The sequence below is a fragment of the Nyctibius grandis genome, chromosome 5, assembly GCF_013368605.1.
Source record: "Nyctibius grandis isolate bNycGra1 chromosome 5, bNycGra1.pri, whole genome shotgun sequence".
NCBI classification, from domain to species: Eukaryota; Metazoa; Chordata; class Aves; order Nyctibiiformes; family Nyctibiidae; genus Nyctibius; species Nyctibius grandis.
In genome coordinates, this window is record NC_090662.1 from 63,685,359 (window position 1) to 63,703,775 (window position 18,417).

General features: G+C 44.3%; 1 protein-coding gene across 1 annotated transcript; it reads left to right on the plus strand.

Annotated features, from left to right (window-relative positions):
- The first annotated feature begins 20 nt into the window (after positions 1-20).
- Positions 21-17,049, plus strand: PRDM4 (PR/SET domain 4). The gene is made up of 11 exons (XM_068400590.1): positions 21-119; positions 1,749-1,882; positions 2,545-2,730; positions 4,821-5,615; positions 8,564-8,713; positions 9,945-10,063; positions 10,815-10,900; positions 11,275-11,406; positions 11,951-12,267; positions 14,300-14,468; positions 15,855-17,049. Exons 1-11 carry the CDS (start codon positions 109-111, stop codon positions 16,162-16,164), a joined length of 2,409 nt encoding a protein of 802 aa, XP_068256691.1. The 5' UTR covers positions 21-108; the 3' UTR covers positions 16,165-17,049.
- The last annotated feature ends 1,368 nt before the right edge of the window (positions 17,050-18,417 follow it).

Sequence of the window (18,417 nt, forward strand, 5' to 3'; positions counted from 1 at the left end):
CGGGGGCAGGCGCCTGCCCGAGGGGCGGCGGCGGGCCGGGGCTGAGGGCCCTGATGCGGCTGCGGCCGCTCCGCCGCCGGGAGAGGCCCCGCCCCGGCGCCGGGCCCCATGCACCCCAGGTGAGCGCCCTCGGGTCCGCCGGGGCCGGGGGGTCGTGGGAGGCGGGCGGGACGGCGGCCGGGCGGGGTGGGGGCCGGGCACCTCGGGCCTTGCGACGGCGGCGCGCACCCCGGACGAAGGGACGAGGAAGGGAGGGGTCCCTAAAGCGTTCGGCGCCTCCTGCAGGCCCCGAGGCTTGGCCCCCGTTCTTCGCCACCCCTCGGGGGTGGTGGATCCCTCCCCCGGGCATCGACACCCTCAGCAGCCGTGTGGGCGAGGGGCAGGCGGGAGGGGATATCTCCTGCCCCGCCGGGTAGCGGGACCCCTCGCACCGTCCCTGGAGGCAAGTGGGACGGTTGACAAGGGTAGGGGAGCGCGATGGCAAAAACTGGGCAGAAGGGAGATGGAAATCGGCAACTCTGTGTGGCTCAGACCTTCGGGTTAACTTGTGGGAGTTCGTTGTATTTGGCCGTTTTTCCAGGGGGAGCGGTACCTTTACGTACTGGAGTGGCAATCCAAGCTCCAGCTCTCCATCGGTACAGCAGAACATGGGCCTGCTGCTTGCAGAGGGCACGTTAGAAGCTCGGGTCAGCTTGGTGGCCCTGAGGTCCTGTTGCCTGGGTTGTGATCACTATGGGGGCAGCCAGTGTTTTTGTCCCTACGAACCACTGATTAGAGCCTGTGTGTGGGCAGGAGTGCCGGGATGGGCAGAGCTAAGGCCAGGCAGAGCTTGCAGAGTTGTTGACAAGTGCAAGGTGACCATGTCTCCTTGGTGTCCGCATCCCTGTGGACTGGTTCTGGCTGCATGTGCAGCTTGAGACCCCAGAGGATGGATGTGCCCTGAGCTGGCTTGGTTTCTTCCAAGGCTGGGGATTTGGGTTATTGGGCAGCCCGGCGGTTTCAGCAGCTCTGCAGCCACTCATGTGGTGTGTGCCCACTTGAGTAGCTTGAGAGGTGCAGGCACTCAAGGGCCACTGGTTGATGGCTCTGAAATAACATCATCCACGGTAACAGTTTTTAATGTGATAGGAGCATGTGCCATGTCTGCAGAACCAGACTGAGGCAGCCTGTTAAAACTCTATAAAATGGCTATTCTGCAGAGGTGACTCTTGTCACTATTGGCCTTGTTCAAACAGTTGGAAAATTAGAGGGTTTGTGTCTGTTACCAGTTTTAAGTGATCTTTCCTCCTCCTCCTCTCCCCAGACTTTGGTTTTTGAATATGAATGTGGCATCCAGAAGTCAGGAAATACAAATCAGATGCTGTTGTCCGAGTATTGCGACATTCAGCTTGCAAATTGATCTGTGTTCACAATACTTTAATCACAGTGTCTTTGACTACAAGGAGTGAGACTGTTTTCTGGATGGTGAGGAAAAAGCTATGGTCTGATTTGTCATTTTGAACAGGCGTTTTTGTCCTGATTATTGCTATCTAATATGATCAATATATATTGATCATGATGTGATCACAGTATAAGTGGTTGATGTGCTTTATGTTTAGCTTTCTAAGACAGAGTTTTTATGTGTCAATATCTGATTTTGAGTGTGTTTGCTCAGCCCTTCCTCACCACAGTACAGTCAGTAATCAGGAATGCTCTTGCTTCTGTTTCTCTTTTTTTTTTCCCTCCCCTCTCTGTTCCCTGCTCCCCAGAATGAATGAAATGAACTTGAGTCCCGTAGGGATGGACCAGCTGACCTCATCCTCTGTGAGCAATGCCCTGCCGGTCTCGGGGAGTCACTTGGGACTGGCAGTGTCACCCACTCACAACGCCATACCAGCACCAGGTAATGGGGAAAGCTCCCACAAAGGGTATTGCAGCTCATGCTCTGTGTTTTACTGTCACAGGAATGTTTGTAACTGGGTAGCGGTGCTTGCTCTGATAGCAAGTCGTGTCTTTAGCAGGTAATGAGTTGATGTAAATTGGGGAAGGGTAGACCATAAACCGTTGCTTATGTGGCAAAGCAAAAGGGACGTGTGCTTACCAGGCTTATGCCTTAATGGGAGTCTCATTTTGTTCTAATGAGGTGGTTTGCACTGTGGGTAGGTGGGTGGTAGCAGAATCCCTTGAAATACAAACTGTAGCTGCAAATCTGTCTCCATCTATGTCTGTCTTCACTCAGGTGAAAATAATGTTTTTTCACCTGTAAAGCAAAACTCTTTTCCTAGCTCTCTTTTTCAGAGGGCTACACAGACAAATGTCCATTACAATTGTAAAGCAGAAGCAGGCCCTACGTAATGTATCCAAAAAAGATCTAGCCACATTGAGGCATGCCTCTCAGTGCTGTCGTAATTCTGATCCTTTCTTTGAAGCTTGCCACCTTATTTTGTCAGTACCATGCTGTACTTCCACAGGTAGCTCCTGAAGAATCAGTAACCTCTTTGTTAGCTTATGTGTTCATAAGCTCAAGTAGTTCCATTAAATTTAAATGGACATTTTCTTTTGCAGGCTTGCCTGTTGCAATTCCAAACTTGGGCCCCTCCTTGAGTTCCTTGCCTTCTGCTCTGTCTCTGATGCTCCCAATGGGTCTTGGGGATCGAGGAGTGATGTGTGGTATACCAGAGAGAAACTACACCCTACCTCCGCCACCATACCCTCACCTGGAGAGCAGCTATTTCAGACACATTCTACCTGGTAAGTAGTCTGGTGCTGAGGGACAGGAACAGAGAGAGAAATTGTTTTAAGAGCCACCTGTTTCTGTCCTGAAGCAGGCAAGACTGACTGTTTTGCAGAGCTGTAAATTCCTGGAGTTTGTCTGGAGTCTGTTGTGTCATTTACACACCTTTATTTTCAGGTTTCTCTTTCTATGTATATATGTGAAGAGAATTGCAGGGTATTTTCTACTTAAACCAAACTGGTCACTCCTCCTGCTGCTTTGATTTTAAGATTAACAGAAGACAAAGCATGCCTGGTTTCTATCTCAAATCGCTTTAGTTTGAAAACTGCTGCTTTTTTTTTTCCTCCTGTAGTCTGAAGTGGTACTTGGTATGTGCATGGTGGTAGGTTACAATAGTTCAAAGCTCAAAAAGAGCAAGCCATCAGCTGAGGTGTTTGAGCTCTTTCCCACCCCTTTAGCCCATGGCATAGGTTTTCTTCATTTTTTTGTTCAAGGTTGGTTTCCAAAGGCCTAACATACTGATTTCTATCTTGATTCCTCTGTCGCATGTGTTGTAGAGTATAAACATAGAATTTTACATGTTAGTGAACGAAGACACAGAAATTTGAGCTTTAAATGTAGTTGTTTTGTTTTGTAGCTAAGATTGATAGGGTGGAAGGGGGTTAGATAAACTTTTTCAAGGTCACCCAGTGAGTGTTGCTTGTTCAGCCTAGGTTAGGAAAGGCAATACAGCAGCCCAGATCTTGTCAGCTACCTGATGACTAGTGGTTGAACTTGCCACCTGCTTAGGATTAACCTTTCCTACTGCATTACATACCTGAGGGCAAAGAGTAAAGGAGGAGACAGAGCGTTTGAGGACTGAAGGTATTTGCCATTCTTCTGAGCTGGAATAATTTATTTATGCAGAAATGTGTTTTTTCTTTCTAGTCTGCTTGATGTTTAGCCTGGTGTTTCATAGGACTCTTCCATCAGTCATCTTGCTGCCTTCAAGGATCCTCCTTGTTAAAGCCACAGGGCAGCATAGTGTGCAGAAATATTTGGTGCAGCTGATTATATTAAACTGTCCATTTCTTGGCTTAACCATTTTTACTGGGGTTATGCTGCAGAAAGAGTATAGATGCTTGTGTGCTTGTAATAACAGACATGTTTGAATGGCAAACTTTTACAGAGCAAATGGCTTATAGGGTTCAAGGCCAAGAAGAAACTTGCTGACTCAGATCTTGCAGAATCTGCAAAATGTGTCTCTGTCTCTGCTGAAAGTACTGTTTACTTGAATGTGCTGATATATTTCCTCCAAAGATTTTTTTTTAGCTTTGTCCAACAAGAGAAGTTGATAGCATGTAAATATAAGTTAGTGTTTCTTTGTATCTTAAGTTCCAAGGTTGTTTGACATTGAGGGTCTTTCCAAAACTACCAGAAAATATGTTAGGGTTTCTGATTTAAATTTAACTGGGCTATTGTTTTAGGAGAAACAACATACTTTTCATCTAATGAAAGACTCACGATACCTGTGAGAGACCTTAAGTTGGTTCTTCAGAATTGCAGTTGATGATCTCTGAGATGGACTGTTGTGTCACCTGCTCTTAGGGGAAGGAAGTAGTCATTGTTAAAACTAAAATACCGAAGCAAAAAGGGTTTATCCTGGAGAACTGTTTCTACTGCTCTTAGCAAAGATGAACGAGGGATTATCAAATGTCAGATTCTGCTAGCAGTCTTTCATCCTTTGTGAGCTATTTCTTGAGAATGAAAAATTATGCCTAAAATGTTAAGAACCACTTTCTAATGGAGTCTCTGTACTGAGGAGCCTAGGTCAGATGGTGCCAGAAATTTGGCTGTTCAGGTTTTGACAAATAACTAGAGACTTGCTGTGTTGGATGGAAGCTCTGTATTTGTTGTCAAATGATACTTTGACAAGAGTGTTGTGTTGGCATATGTTTGTGAGCCATGTTTTAGAATTAGTGGGTTTTAATTGGACGTAATGTAAAGAGCATGTCTTCAAGGATCTAGGTCTTAATGTACTATGCTGTGATGATGGGGTATTTTTGTTCAAAATTTGGAAACTGATGTCATCTCACTCTCGTCTCCTTCCCCCTCTCATTCTTATCAGGTATCTTATCTTACTTGGCTGACAGACCTCCACCTCAGTACATCCATCCCAACACTATAAATGTTGATAGCAATCCAGCATTGTCAGTCTCCAGCAATCCTTCGGCCCTAGATCCCTACCAGCCCAGTGGAACCGTGGGGCTGGAACCAGGGATTGTGTCCATGGACTCCCGCACAGTGAACACGCATGGTGCTCAAAATCTGCATCCTAGTGACAGCCACGAGGTAGCACTGGATACTACAATCACTATGGAGAGCGTTTCGAGGGTAACCAGCCCCATCTCTACGGATGGGATGACAGAGGAGCTTACGATGGGTGATGTAGCTGGGGATCATTCGCAGATCCCGAACAGCTCCCGGAGCCATGAACCTTTAGCCGTAGACACGGTGGGAAGTAACTTGACATCGGATGCTGTGGGACACGGCGGTGTCATTCCCATTCACGGTAGCACTTTGGAACTCCCTGTCGTCATGGAGCCTGACCACATCGCCGGGCGGGTGACAGGAATATCAGACAGCACACTAAATGACTCCATTCATACTGTGGCCATGAGCACCAACTCCGTGAGTGTGGCGCTCTCTACCTCACACAACCTAGCTTCCCTGGACTCGGTAGCCTTGCATGAAGTGGGCCTCAGCCTCGAGCCGGTGGCGGTGTCTTCCATAAATCAGGAAGTAGCCATGGGGCCAAGTCATGTGGATGTGTCTGCAGACAATCTTGCCTTCGTACCATCCTCTCTGCAAATGGAAGACTCCAATTCGAACAAGGAGAACATGGCAACCTTGTTTACCATATGTGAGTGGGCATTTCCTGCTTTCTTGGGGTAGGATTTGTTGTGTAGCTGTTATCTGGTGGGATGACAGGACTCTTGTTGCTAGTCCTTCAGATTTCTGGTGAAGGAAACTGAGTTATTTAACAAGTCCACGAATGTTGAAACATCTGCAGTGGCGGATTAACCACGCTGAAACGGCGCTAGTTGGAAGTAGACATGATAGGATGTTTTAGAGTCATTCTCTTTGTATCAATCTCCCATGTTGCCTTGAGGTTGGAAGCTTAGTTCTTTATAAACCTCTTGCCTTTTGTGGATATGCTATAATCCTTTGCAATGAGACTTTTGTATTTTGAAGTCACATCACAAATTACTCTTGTTGCTCTGGTAAAAAAACACAACAAACACCACCACAAGCATACATTTCAAGTGTGTATAATTCTTGAGTGTGATGGTATGTGATTTTGCAAAATTTTCATTAAACCATGAACAATCATCATGAAAATGTTGTTCTCAACAGGACCTGCTGGAAAAAAAAGAGCAGAGAGGGAGGGAAATTTTTAATATTTCTAATTATTCTCATCAAAGGACTTAAGTCCATAGGTTAGTTGATCTCCTAGGAAGAGAAGAGCACTGGACATTGCACTCTCTCAATCCTGTCATTGTTCAAGGAGTGGTGTTTGAGAACTGTGAAGTTCTCGTTTGCTGGGACAGAGATTTGAACTTCACCCGCAGCATGTCTGGCTTCCAGCCACTGAAGCGTAAGGCCAGCTTTTATATTCAGTTTTATTAGTTGTGGTAGCATTGCTGAGTGCTGCTCTTGCACACAATCTGGCCATCAACTGCCAGAGCCTTATGACAAGCTTTGCCTGCAGAACATTTTTTAAGAAATGGAAAGAACTAGTGCCTTGGTTAGCAATGGGAGAGGTGCAGTTTAGTGCAAAGTGTCTAGTCAGACATTTGGATTAAAACGTTTATTCTGTGAGATAAAATATAACTTAAAATCAGGTGGGTGTAGAACTATGATGAATTTACAACTCCTAGAGGAAGAGTTTTACAGTTGATGCGCTCAGAAGTTCTTATAAGCATCTGTTGCATGTTGAACAAATAATGATCAAAATACTGTGATACCCAACATGCTTGTGGTGAAATCACTTCTATTATTCACCTAAGTGAGATTAGGTATGCCACCTTATTGTCGCTATACTTAAAATAGCCCTAGGCTGTTTCCCAGATGATACTCCCCATTGGCAGGATGTAACGGCTATTGCATGCCTAGTGCTTTCATGTGATTTGCAAAATAGATCTTTGACTTGGGAAGGTTTAAATTTTAACTTTTTGTTGTTGCTTTTAAACTTCTCCTGAATAAAACATTAATTTGTGTCCAGACAGGTGACAGCAAGGAGGAGGAGTTATTTTAGAGCCTCTTGATGTTTTTTCCCACTGAGAAGGCAGGAGTCAGGGCCTCTTTCAGAAAACTGTTTATACTACAGGGGAAGAAAGAAGTGTGCCTTTGCTACAGTCCTAAATGTATGAGTCCCTAAACCTTTCCACGTGGAAGTGTCACATGCCTAGAACTTGCTTTTCTTCTTCTTTGCCTCTTCTTGGGGCTAGTCCACAGACCTGTTAGTGGTGTGTGCTAGGCAATGCTTAAAAACAACTGTTCCAAATAGTGTTTCTCATTACTCGGGTCTGGTTGTTGTTGCTGTACATGTCATCTGTGCACATGAAGCAATGCTTATATAGGCTCTACCTAATAATTTTCTGAGTACCTTCCTATCTGTAATTGTGTAGTTGCTCAAACTGTACTTTGTATGGGGTCAGATTCTGGTACCCTGATGTATGAAGGGAGTGTCCCAAAAATCTCTTTAAACAAGTAATAATTGAGCTGCTGTTTATGCCTGCTGAAGACTACTTCTGTAAAAGGTCTTTTATACTGGAGTTGGGCCATCAAGAGGCCAAAGAAGGTCTTTGTGGAGTTCCTGCTTAATTAGCTGAGCATCTTTCTTCTTCAGAAGAATGATTTATCATCAGGAGGGTGTTTGCTGAGTGGGTGTTGGTCGCTCCATTCGTAGAGAATTAAAATGATGTAGTTTTTCTAGATGAGAGCATTTTATGCTGTAACTTTTTCCTGAATTTATTATACTGAAGGCTTTCAGTGGTTTATTTTTCAGCAGTACTTATGCTGAATGACAGATTGGGTAAGTGATGCTACTGATTCTTCTTGGGCTTTTGTTTTGGTTCCATTCAGTGGCATCCTATAGAGGTGTACTGTATGAGTTTATTGCAGTGGGTCCTTCAAAAGCAGCAGTGAGGTCAGGTTTTTGCTGCCTTGAAGATTTGCACAGTATCTGAATTTAAATGGAGATAAGGGGATTTGCGGGTTAAAATTGAAAAATTTTAGAAAGAAGACCCTACTGTCCCTTTGCATGAGTTTCCTTGAGGTTCTACATGCAAGAATACTCTTGTGTTCCTGGTGAATTCCAAAAACATAACCAGTTAGAAGGTGTTTGGTTTGGAATGGCTTGGATTTTTCTGCCAATAAAGGTCATTTCACTTATGATCAGAGAGAAAATGGCTCTTCCATCATCAGCATTACTGCCAGCTCTGGGGAGACTACTGTCTGTTTTGCAGTAGTTTTGATGAAGAGTGGACTCTGTCCTATTGCTAGGTTGCCCCTGTAGGGACAGTCTAGAGTCTAGGTGATGATTAATTTACCATCAGGAAGGCAGGTGGAAATCCTCACGTTTGATCTGAATTGGATAGGAACAGTGACATGTACATCAGTGCCCATCTGACTGTAATAATACTGTTTGTATTTTTCTGAGTAAAAGCTAGTAAAATGGATGAGTTAACCAGATGATAGAAGCAGCCTTTGGCAGGAGCTGAGCTGAAGCATATTGGTAGGGAGCTGATGGTGCCGTGGCGGCTGTTGCATCTTTTTAATCCCTGTTGTCCCTTCCCCTCTCTGCAGGGTGTACACTGTGTGACAAGGCATATCCATCAGACTGCCCAGATCACGGGCCCGTCACCTTTGTCCCTGACACCCCAATAGAGAGCCGAGCCAGGCTTTCTCTCCCTAAGCAGCTTGTCCTCCGGCAGTCTATCATGGGAGCTGAAGCGGGTAAGAATCAGATTACTATATATTTCCATGCAGCGGTTTAAAATACACTCAATTGCCTGAAATCCAAAACTGCAGGGATTTTAGTGTGGGAAAGAAACACTGCAATAGAGAGGTGGTTCCCTCTTTTGTAATCACCCTGGCTTAGATTGTGTAACATCTTCCTGTCCTCTGGTTACTGCTTAGACTTAAGCTAGACTCTAGGGGTGCTGCCACAGTGTTACCGAAACACTTCATAAGGTCAAGCAGAAGCAAGGTATGGTGTTTATTTTTATCATGTGCTAAACAGCCCAGGCACAGCTTTGGTAAGAAAACATTACAGCAATTGTGGTTTGGGGGAAGGTGACAATTAGAAATAACAGAGGAGATTTCTGTCTGCTTGTTCATCAGCTTGGTTTGCTACCTGTGGGTCTTCTGGATGCTCTCATTGGAGTATTGATCACGAGTGCCTCTTTTTTTTCCCTCCCTTCATTTACATTTGGCATGTAGACTGTGACCTTGTCATTGGATGTGGACCTTGTTACTGTATTTCACGCCATTGTCACCTGGAAATCGAAGAGTACAGTGCAATACCCTAAGGATCTGAAGGCTAGAGAAGAATGTGATTATTGGCTTGCTTAGTGATGCTGCTTGTTGAGAGTAGATTACATCTGTTCTTTTCAAGCTGCACTAGTTTCCAGTTTATTCCTAAGAGCTATTCAGTGTGTTCATGTAGACCTATATATATATATATTTATATAAATGTTTAATAATAAATAATATACACGCAGGAATCCCTCTGCCCATGACAGAAATACAGCTGCCTCTGGGGAGAAATGCAGAAGCTGCTTAACAATGTCCAGCAACAATTCTGGAAATTCCTGGGGATTAGGTAGGCGAAATGTAGTTACTGAAACTAGTATTTTCTGCTTCTGCAGAAAGTGCCATGAAAACTTTAATTGGTACAAGTGGCTAGGATCTTAGTTTTATAGCTTACTGAAAAGTAAATTACTTGCTTTTGACAAACAAAATAAATATTTGTAATTACAACAAAGCGGCTCCCAGTAGTGTCATGTGGTGGTGGTGGTTCTTGTCTCTGCCTTAGGTGTGTTTTACATGTGAAGTAGAAGCTTTGATGATCTTATGCCTAGATATTACCCCTGGAGCATTATCTCATAAACCTCCCACCTCTTTGTTATACATGATTAGTTGTTTAAATAATTGATTTCTGCAGATTTTGGTCTTCTACTGATAGGTGTGTGGACACGAGAAACCATTCCTGTAAGGACCTGTTTTGGACCTTTGATCGGGCAGCAGAGTCATTCTGTGGAGGTGGCCGACTGGACAGACAAAGCAGCTAGTCACATCTGGAAGGTCAGTGGATGTTACGGCTCACAGAGTCTGCAGGTGTGCCTTTGTCTGGTGAAAGCCACCACATGACCCAGCAGCTTTAACATTATCACCCATGCCAAAATCAAAATTAATGCAGTTTGATTGTTTAATACTTAATATCGGCATAGCAGAGCTGCATACCATGTAATAGTTGGTAATCAATCCTGAAGTACAACAAACTTCCTTAATGCCTTTTCTTTTAAAGGGCTGTATGTGGTTTCCAGTATTTGTGTGGAGTTGCAGCAGAGCTTCTTTATGAATTACTAGGCAGCACTTCTTTGTTTGTTTTGTATCATTGTTTATTGAAAGTTCCCCCAGGTGATGAATGATTTGTTGCAGGAAAGCTGCTTTAAAGCTTTTTTCACATAATTTCATGTTGAGAAAGTAAAATTGATCTATATAAATAAAACATGTACTGTTTGCCCAGATACTATTATTCATAAGACTTGGCTCTTAAGAAAAGTAGCCAAATGCATTTCTGCTGGGAGCTAAAGGTGGTGTGTGGGAAAGATGCTGATAAACAGTTTTCCTAGCCTCCTGGGTAGCAGAGAGGTCAAGATTCCTGCGTGAAGGGGCAAGTAAGGAGTAAGAACAGGGCTGTGATCTTGACAATGGCAATGGAGACCTCCTGGCTTGTTCTAGGTAAATGCATCCTCCCCTAAAGAAAGAAGCTGGCTTTCACTGCATTTGTTTCTGTGTTTTGTCCTGAGATTGCATTTGTTTTTCCTGGTAGATCCATCACAATGGTGTCCTGGAGTTCTGCATCATTACAACTGATGAAAACGAATGTAATTGGATGATGTTTGTACGCAAAGCCAGGTGAGAACCCCCTGTACTGTGCTAAGTAGCCTGGAGTCTGAGAAATATATGTATTTTTGTAGTTTCTTAAGAGATGATAAACTCTTTTCTGTCAGCCCACTCCAATGTCTATTAATAATTTTCTCAGCAAGATATCGCAGTGGTGTGAAAAATGTATCATTTGGTGGAGCAGATTGGCTCTCAACGTCCAGTTTTCCTTTCCTTTAATAAAGAAGGACAGAAGTGACAGACATGAAAGTTTTTATAATGTGCTGACAAGCACTGAGGTTCTCCCATTACCTACCTATAGGAATTTCCTTCTTTTTTTTTTTCCTTGTCTCAAAAAGTCATTGTTTCTGGAGGGCTTTTTTTCATAACTCTCGTTATTGCTATAGGAACCGGGAAGAGCAGAACCTGGTAGCTTATCCTCACGATGCGAAAATTTACTTTTGCACCTCTCGGGACATCCCACCTGAACATGAGCTTCTCTTTTATTACAGTCGGGACTATGCACGACAGCTTGGTAAGTTCATGCTCATCTTTGTTGGCTTTGAAGGGAGTGCTCAGCTTGAATTCCCTTTTAGTGCCATCTCTGGTCACTGTGACTTGGGAGTGCATTGTGTTCCTTCTCAGTTCCTAGTGGTGCACGTCACAGTTTCCTTTTACGTTTCATGACTACAGGAGTGCCATCGTTTAAAAGAAATTAAATGTTTCACTATCTAATTCCACTGATCAGGAGTAAAAGATTGCGGTTTCAAAGAAAAAGGATTGGTTTTCTTCTGTTCATCTGGTGCTAAAGGAGTTTTGCTAGCTGAAGATGTTCCTACCCCCCCCACCTTTGGTTGTGATAATTTCAGTTTGGTGGAGCTCTGCTCAAAACCTTTCCAAAGTTTGCCCCCTCCAAAACATCTGAAATGGTCTGCCTAAAAGAGATGAAAAGTAAGCACTTGTGCTGAAAGGAGCTGGGGCGAAATCTCTGCAGCTGGCTTTGCTGCCACAAAGAGTTAACATGGATCACACCCTGTTAGGCCTTGCTGTGTCTCATTAAAAGTGATGCTTTTGTGCCCAAAGGTTGTCCCCCGAACATCCGGACGTGCACATCTGCCACTGCGGAAAGGAATGCGCTTCCTACGCGGACTTCAAGGCCCATCTGAGCAGCCATATTCACACCCACCTCCCGAGCCAAGGGCACAGCAGCAGCCATGGGCCAGGCCACAGCAAGGAAAGGAAGTGGAAATGCTCCATGTGCCCCCAGGCTTTCATCTCGCCTTCCAAGCTCCACGTCCACTTCATGGGGCACATGGGCATGAAGCCGCACAAGTGTGACTTCTGTAGCAAAGCTTTCAGTGATCCTAGCAACTTACGGACACACCTCAAGATACACACAGGTAAGGGTCGGGGACTTTATGGAGATGCCTGTGCCAGGAAAACACTGGGGCAGGACGTGTTCTCTCTGATCCCTTGGCCAGTTGGCAGGGTGTAGCTTGCATCCATAAATCTAAGCTCTTAGAAACATGGAATTGTAGAATGTTTTGGGTTGGAAGAGACCTTTAAAAATGATCTAGCCCAACCCCCCTGCCATGGTCAGGGACATCTTTCACTAGATGAGGTCACTCAAAGCCTCATCTAACCTGACCTTGAACACTTCCAATGATGGGGCATCCACAGCTTCTCTGGGCAACCTGTTCCAGTGTCTCACCACCCTCATTGTAAAAAAAATTCTTCTCTATGTTCAATCTAAATCCATCCTCTTTCAGTTTAAAACCATTGCCCCTTGTCCTGTCACTACAGGCCTTGGTAAAAAGTCTCTCTCTGTCTTTCTTATAGACCCCCTTTATATATTGAAAGGCCACAATAAGGTCTCCCCAGAGCCTTCTCTTCTCCAGGCTGAACAACGCCAACTCTCTCAGCCTGTCTTCACAGGAGAGGTGTGATCATTTTCATGGCCCTCATCTGGACCCACTCCCAACAGGTCCATGTCTTTCCTGTCCTGAGGACTCCAGAACTGGATGCAGTACTCCAGGTTGGGTCTCACAAGAGCAGAGTAGAGGGGGAGAATCACCTCCCTCGACCTGCCTTTCTAAGAATGGCAGCATCCTGGCTGTCTATAGGAGTGACTACAAGAATGACATTGAGGTGCTGGAGCGAGTTCAAAGAAGGGCAACAAAGCTGGTGAAGGGTCTAGAGCACAAGTCTTATGAGGAGCGGCTGAGGAAACGGGTTGTTTAGCCTGGAGAAAAGGAGGCTGAGAAGAGACCTTACTGCTTTCTACAACTACCTGAAAGGAGGTTGTAGTGAGGTGGGTGTCAGTCTTTTCTCCCAGGTAACAAGTTACAAGACGAGAGGAAACGGCCTCAAGTTGCACCAGGGGAGGTTTAGATCGGATATTAGAAAAAATTTCTCACCAAAAGGGTTGTCAAGCATCGGAACAGGCTGCCCAGGGAAGTGGTGGAGTCACCATCTCTGGAGGTATTTTAAAGACGTGTAGATGTGGTGCTTGGGAACATGGTTTAGTGGTGGACTTGGCAATGCTGGGTTAACGGTTGGACTTGGTGATCTTAAAGGTTTTTTCCAAACAAAATGATTCTATTCTATATAACGAATAATGGAAGAACTGCAGATAAGTGGGAAAATGGGATAAAACATAGAATTTACCAAAGAGCCGGTGAGCTTTGTACCTGTGTGTTTGTTAGGGAAGAGAACTTGTTTTTCTAGACAAAAGGCAATGCAGTGCATCAAATGTGGTTGGGCTCCAGTAAGGCATAAGATACAGTTCCTGTGGGAAATCAGTGGAAGTGGGGATGTACTAATGTACAGTAACTAGATGGCTACCATGGTTACTATTAAAAAGGAGGCTACCATTATTTTTACTCAAGAATTCCATCTTGGATAAGCCTCGTCTTGTTAAATGTTTGCCTGAATCTCTTTGCTGGAAAATTTACAAGTCTGCTGGTGATGTTTTGATATGCAGAACAGGGGGGCACAGTTGGTGTAGACAAGAAGCAGAAAGTCTGTCTTATAGGAAAGGCTGACTGACCACAAGGACTGGAGGAAAAGGAATCAATGGCGTTTAGAAGGACAAAGTGCAGAACCGTGCATCCCATGAAGGGTTCAGTGCTTTGAAACAGTAACATGAAGTGGGTTTTTTTAGCTTGGGTGCATGCGGTGGGGGATGAAAAGCTTTGGGAATGATGAAATGAAGTCAGATGCCTGTTTTTTGCATAGCTAAATCTAGACTCTAACTAGGTAGGCGTTTATGCTGAGGCTGAAGGAACTGCAGGAGGAAATAGGTGCTGTTCACAAAGAATCTGCCTTTCTTCGGGGTAAAATTTTATTTTTCGGAAGTAGTCAGGCTTGTTTGCTTACTGTATTTCTTGGGACACTGACTGTCAATTTGTGGGTGTACGTATGTAATCCTAGGTCAGAAGAATTACCGCTGTACCCTCTGTGACAAATCATTCACCCAGAAGGCTCACCTGGAATCGCACATGGTCATCCACACCGGGGAGAAGAATCTGAAGTGCGATTACTGTGAAAAGCTATTCATGCGGAGGCAGGACCTCAAGCAGCACGTACTAACTCACACACAGTAAGTGATCTCACAGGATGTGTTGGACTGGCCAGTGAACTAGCCCAAGAGAGAATCTCCAGTTTGCAAATAGTTTGGCCTAGGAAGTATAGGTTCATCCTCTAAAATGACAGAGAAGTCCACCTGGACAATTTCCTTGTTACTGGCTGAAGTTGTCCTGTTTTAGTGTTTGCGATATTTTAATAACACAGTAAATGCCAGGTGTGCGCCTTGGCTTGTGAAATGGCATTCTGGAGTGTTCATTATTTTGAAGAGAAAGAGGGTTAGTTGATTTACATTTAGTTCTCTGCTAAGAACTGTTTCCGTGTCCCAACATGACCACAAAAAAAATCATAAACTCCTCAATGCTATTCTCACCGAGCAGCTTGTGAGTCAAGTCTCCCTCTCTGTTTGCACCGTGGGCAGGGTGCAGCCATTCTCAGCTCTTACCTCCCTCCCAGGTCTCATTAATGCACTTGGTCTCCTTCTCCTCCCGCAGGGAGATGCCCACAGTCAGGGCATCCCTCAACTCTCTGCCAAGCCAGATCTTTCCTTTAGCTGTGAGAATCTCTCCATCCTGTTTAGTTACTCCCAATCCCTCCCAATCCAAGGTTCTCCCTTAAAGGCTGCTTGCCCAAAGCTAGTCCGTCTGCTTATTTTATTTTCAGCATCTGGTTCTTGTACTGTCTTTGGAAGTGATTGCTGCTTCTGTCATGCTGCCTACGAGCCAGCATAGTGCAGCTAGCATGAGCAAGAGAGAGGCAGACAGACTGGCTTTGCTGCTTGTTCTTATGGCCAGAGGCAGGAGCGCTATTGCTGGGAGGTGTTTTGCACAGTCATCTACGGAATTTGACTGTTGCAAGTCTGGTAAGCCTCTGCTTAGCATTTACAGAGGGCTGTTAACACTCAGCAGCTTTTTTTTCTTTTTTGTTCTTTTTTTCCTCCCGATTATGCACAGGGTAGGATGGAGGGAGACTAACCTTTCCGCCATGGCAACATCTCTGCCCTTGCCAAAACATGGAGCTTAATCAGAGTTTGGTCTTACTCAAAAAAATAAACAAAGCCCTTGTGGAATTTTTTTCTTCTTTAATTTATCATCAGGAAAGAAAAAGAGCTGGTTGTAAGCTGGCAGTTAATCCAAAAAGCCTGACTTTTGCCAATGATGGGGCGGGGCAGAGAAGAGGGGCTTTGTGTATGTACTGTGTGAGAGAAAACTGAGCAGTATTTACGCTTTAGTGCTGCAGTAGTGCTGTTATTTCTGGTCTGCTGTTTCTTCAGGTGTATTGAATGTAAGATTTAGGAGTAAGACTGACCCTTTCACCCTTCCTGTCACCACTCCCCCACTATTTAATACAGTATCAGCTGCCTTGCGGCAGGAACGAACTGTAACTTTTTCATGTCTTGCAGAGAACGGCAGATCAAGTGCCCCAAGTGTGACAAGCTGTTTCTGAGGACAAATCACCTGAAGAAGCATCTCAATTCACATGAAGGAAAGAGGGACTATGTCTGTGAAAAATGCTCCAAGGCTTATCTAACCAAATATCACCTCACTCGACACTTAAAAATATGTAAAGGCCCCACATCCAGCCTGTCAGCCCCAGAGGAGGAAGAGGAGGATGATTCAGAGGAGGAATTAATAGACTCTATGAGGACTGAAGACTGTAGGGTTAACAATGGAGCCTATTCAACAGGTGATGCCCTCTCTGGACACAAATGAAGAAAAGAGAGAGGGAAATTTTTTTGGATGTTATAACTAGGGAACGTAACTGTCTTTCTTGTTTCCCCAGTCAACAGCATATGTCAAATGAGGAGTTTTCCTTCTGTTTTGGTCTCTACACTACCACCGCTTAATAAATTCTGGAGCCAAAACACTGAATGAGAATGGATCACGCACATACAAGTGAGGCGTTGCTAAGAACGAAATGTGAGGCAAGGAGACTTTTTCACACACACTGTGCATACTTTTTTTCCACATCACTCAGATTAATCCATCCAGTGCTGGGATACATGACACACCTTGCATAGCCCTTTGAGTAAAGAGCCACAAAGCAGAAATGTAGTGGAGTGATTGCAGGGACCTGTAAGCCAACTGTCCGTAACTGCCAAAGCCATGACACTAACAAAAACAAACAAAAAATGGTGGTGACAGTTGATGTATTTCGCTTTTTAATACTTTTTAACTGAAGGCTGTGGTTTGGCACAAAGCAAAAACTTGTCAATGCTCAGGTTTCCTTCTTTAAGAAACAAACAAACAAAAAGCTTTGGTTTAAAAAAAAAAAAAAAGTCAGTGAAATCATCATTTGCAGACAAAGCAATTAACCCACTACAGAAAATCAAACATTGGCTTTTGGAGAACAGTTATTGCCTCTTCTCACGCTAGTTCACTAGAACATGTAAGCAGGTGAAGAGGGAAAGACTATATAGACTCAGTAAGGAAGAGGCTTACAGATGATCAGAGTGTTTACAGTGTATTTTACTGCTTGTGCTGTAAACCTTTTACCACCTAGAATGATGGGAGGGTTTGCTGCTAATATTATTTATGGAATGAACATGTATTTTGTTTGGTTGTTTTCTTTTGAAAAAATTAAAAATGTGGCTCTTTCCTAATGTTCTTTTTTTTAAATATTTACAAATTCTGGAAAAAAGGTTCCTATTTCTGATAATGATACGAAAAGAAATAACATTTTTTTCATCATCTGCCTCTCCCAAGCTTTCCTGGGACAAGTTATGGGTAGGAGCACCTCCATGAACAGGCACAGCTAAGAACTGGTCTTTGTGTATATTTCCTGTGTGGCTCCTCTGGCTGTGCTGCAGAAGAATGGTAAGCTGAGCTCTGTCTTCTGACAAGGCAGCTGGAGGTTCCCTTGTGAAAGAGGCTCCAGTTCTTGCCCTAAATGGCCCAAGTTCAGCTATACTTCTCCTGTCTGCTGTAGTCCGTAGAGAGGTCCCTAGGTTCTTCAGACCCAAGAATGCACAATGCTCTCCCTCTGAGATGAGTATGGGAATAAAAAGCTCCAGAAAGAGAGGTTCAGGGATTTTGTTTAGTCAAGGGAAAGATGTGTTGCTTGCAGTAATGCAATTTCTTCCTAAAACAAAAAGCAACTTCTAGAGCTACAGTGCCAATTAATACCAGAGTTAGAGATAACAGAAATTACTACCCTCAAAGTGTTTAACATGAAGCATTTATTTCAAATGAAAGCTTTGAAAAACTTGCAACTTTTCAATGGTGGTTCTGGTACTACCACCTTCTTAAGCTTCACAAAAGCAGGTGTTCAGTTGTTGTCCACACATTGCTCACTATTGCTTGGCAGAGAAAGGATTGAGACAGGAATCCCAACACATCCTCAATATTCTTGGTTCCTGCAGAGCCATGCTAAACACCTGTCACCAGACTAGAAACAGCTGAATTGGATTTAGAAGCAGCCACTTAACTTCCAGGGATGGGAAGGAAACCTACACCCCTGCCTTTTCCCCATCTGCACTTTGTCTTGATACAGCCTCACCAGAATGAGTCACAATGAGCCAGGGTGGGAAGCAGTGGTAAGACGATGTTACCTACATGCACTGATACTACAGCTGCTGTGAGAGCAGTTGCTTTAAAACCCAGGGCATTTTTTTTGCAGCAGCAGCACTTTAACAGACACCTTTCAGTATATGGAGAGGGGAAGCACTTCACAGGAGGATGAGAGTACCATTTAACTTCTGGCCTAGGGTAAGGCACTTGGGTGTTCATTTTAAATATGAGGAAATTGTTTGAGGCACATTCCTTGACTAGGTTCCCGATGCTATAAACGAAGCATTTAAGTCAGTGGTTAGGCTGATTGACAGGCAAAACATTCCTCTGTGCCTTCAGGTTTCAGGCAGAAATGCCTGGGAGGAGTTAAGAACATGAGTACAGAGCTGGTCTCTGTCACTGGTGAAAGCTGTCCATGTTGAAATCCCTCCCCTCACTTTCTGTCCTGACAGCCTC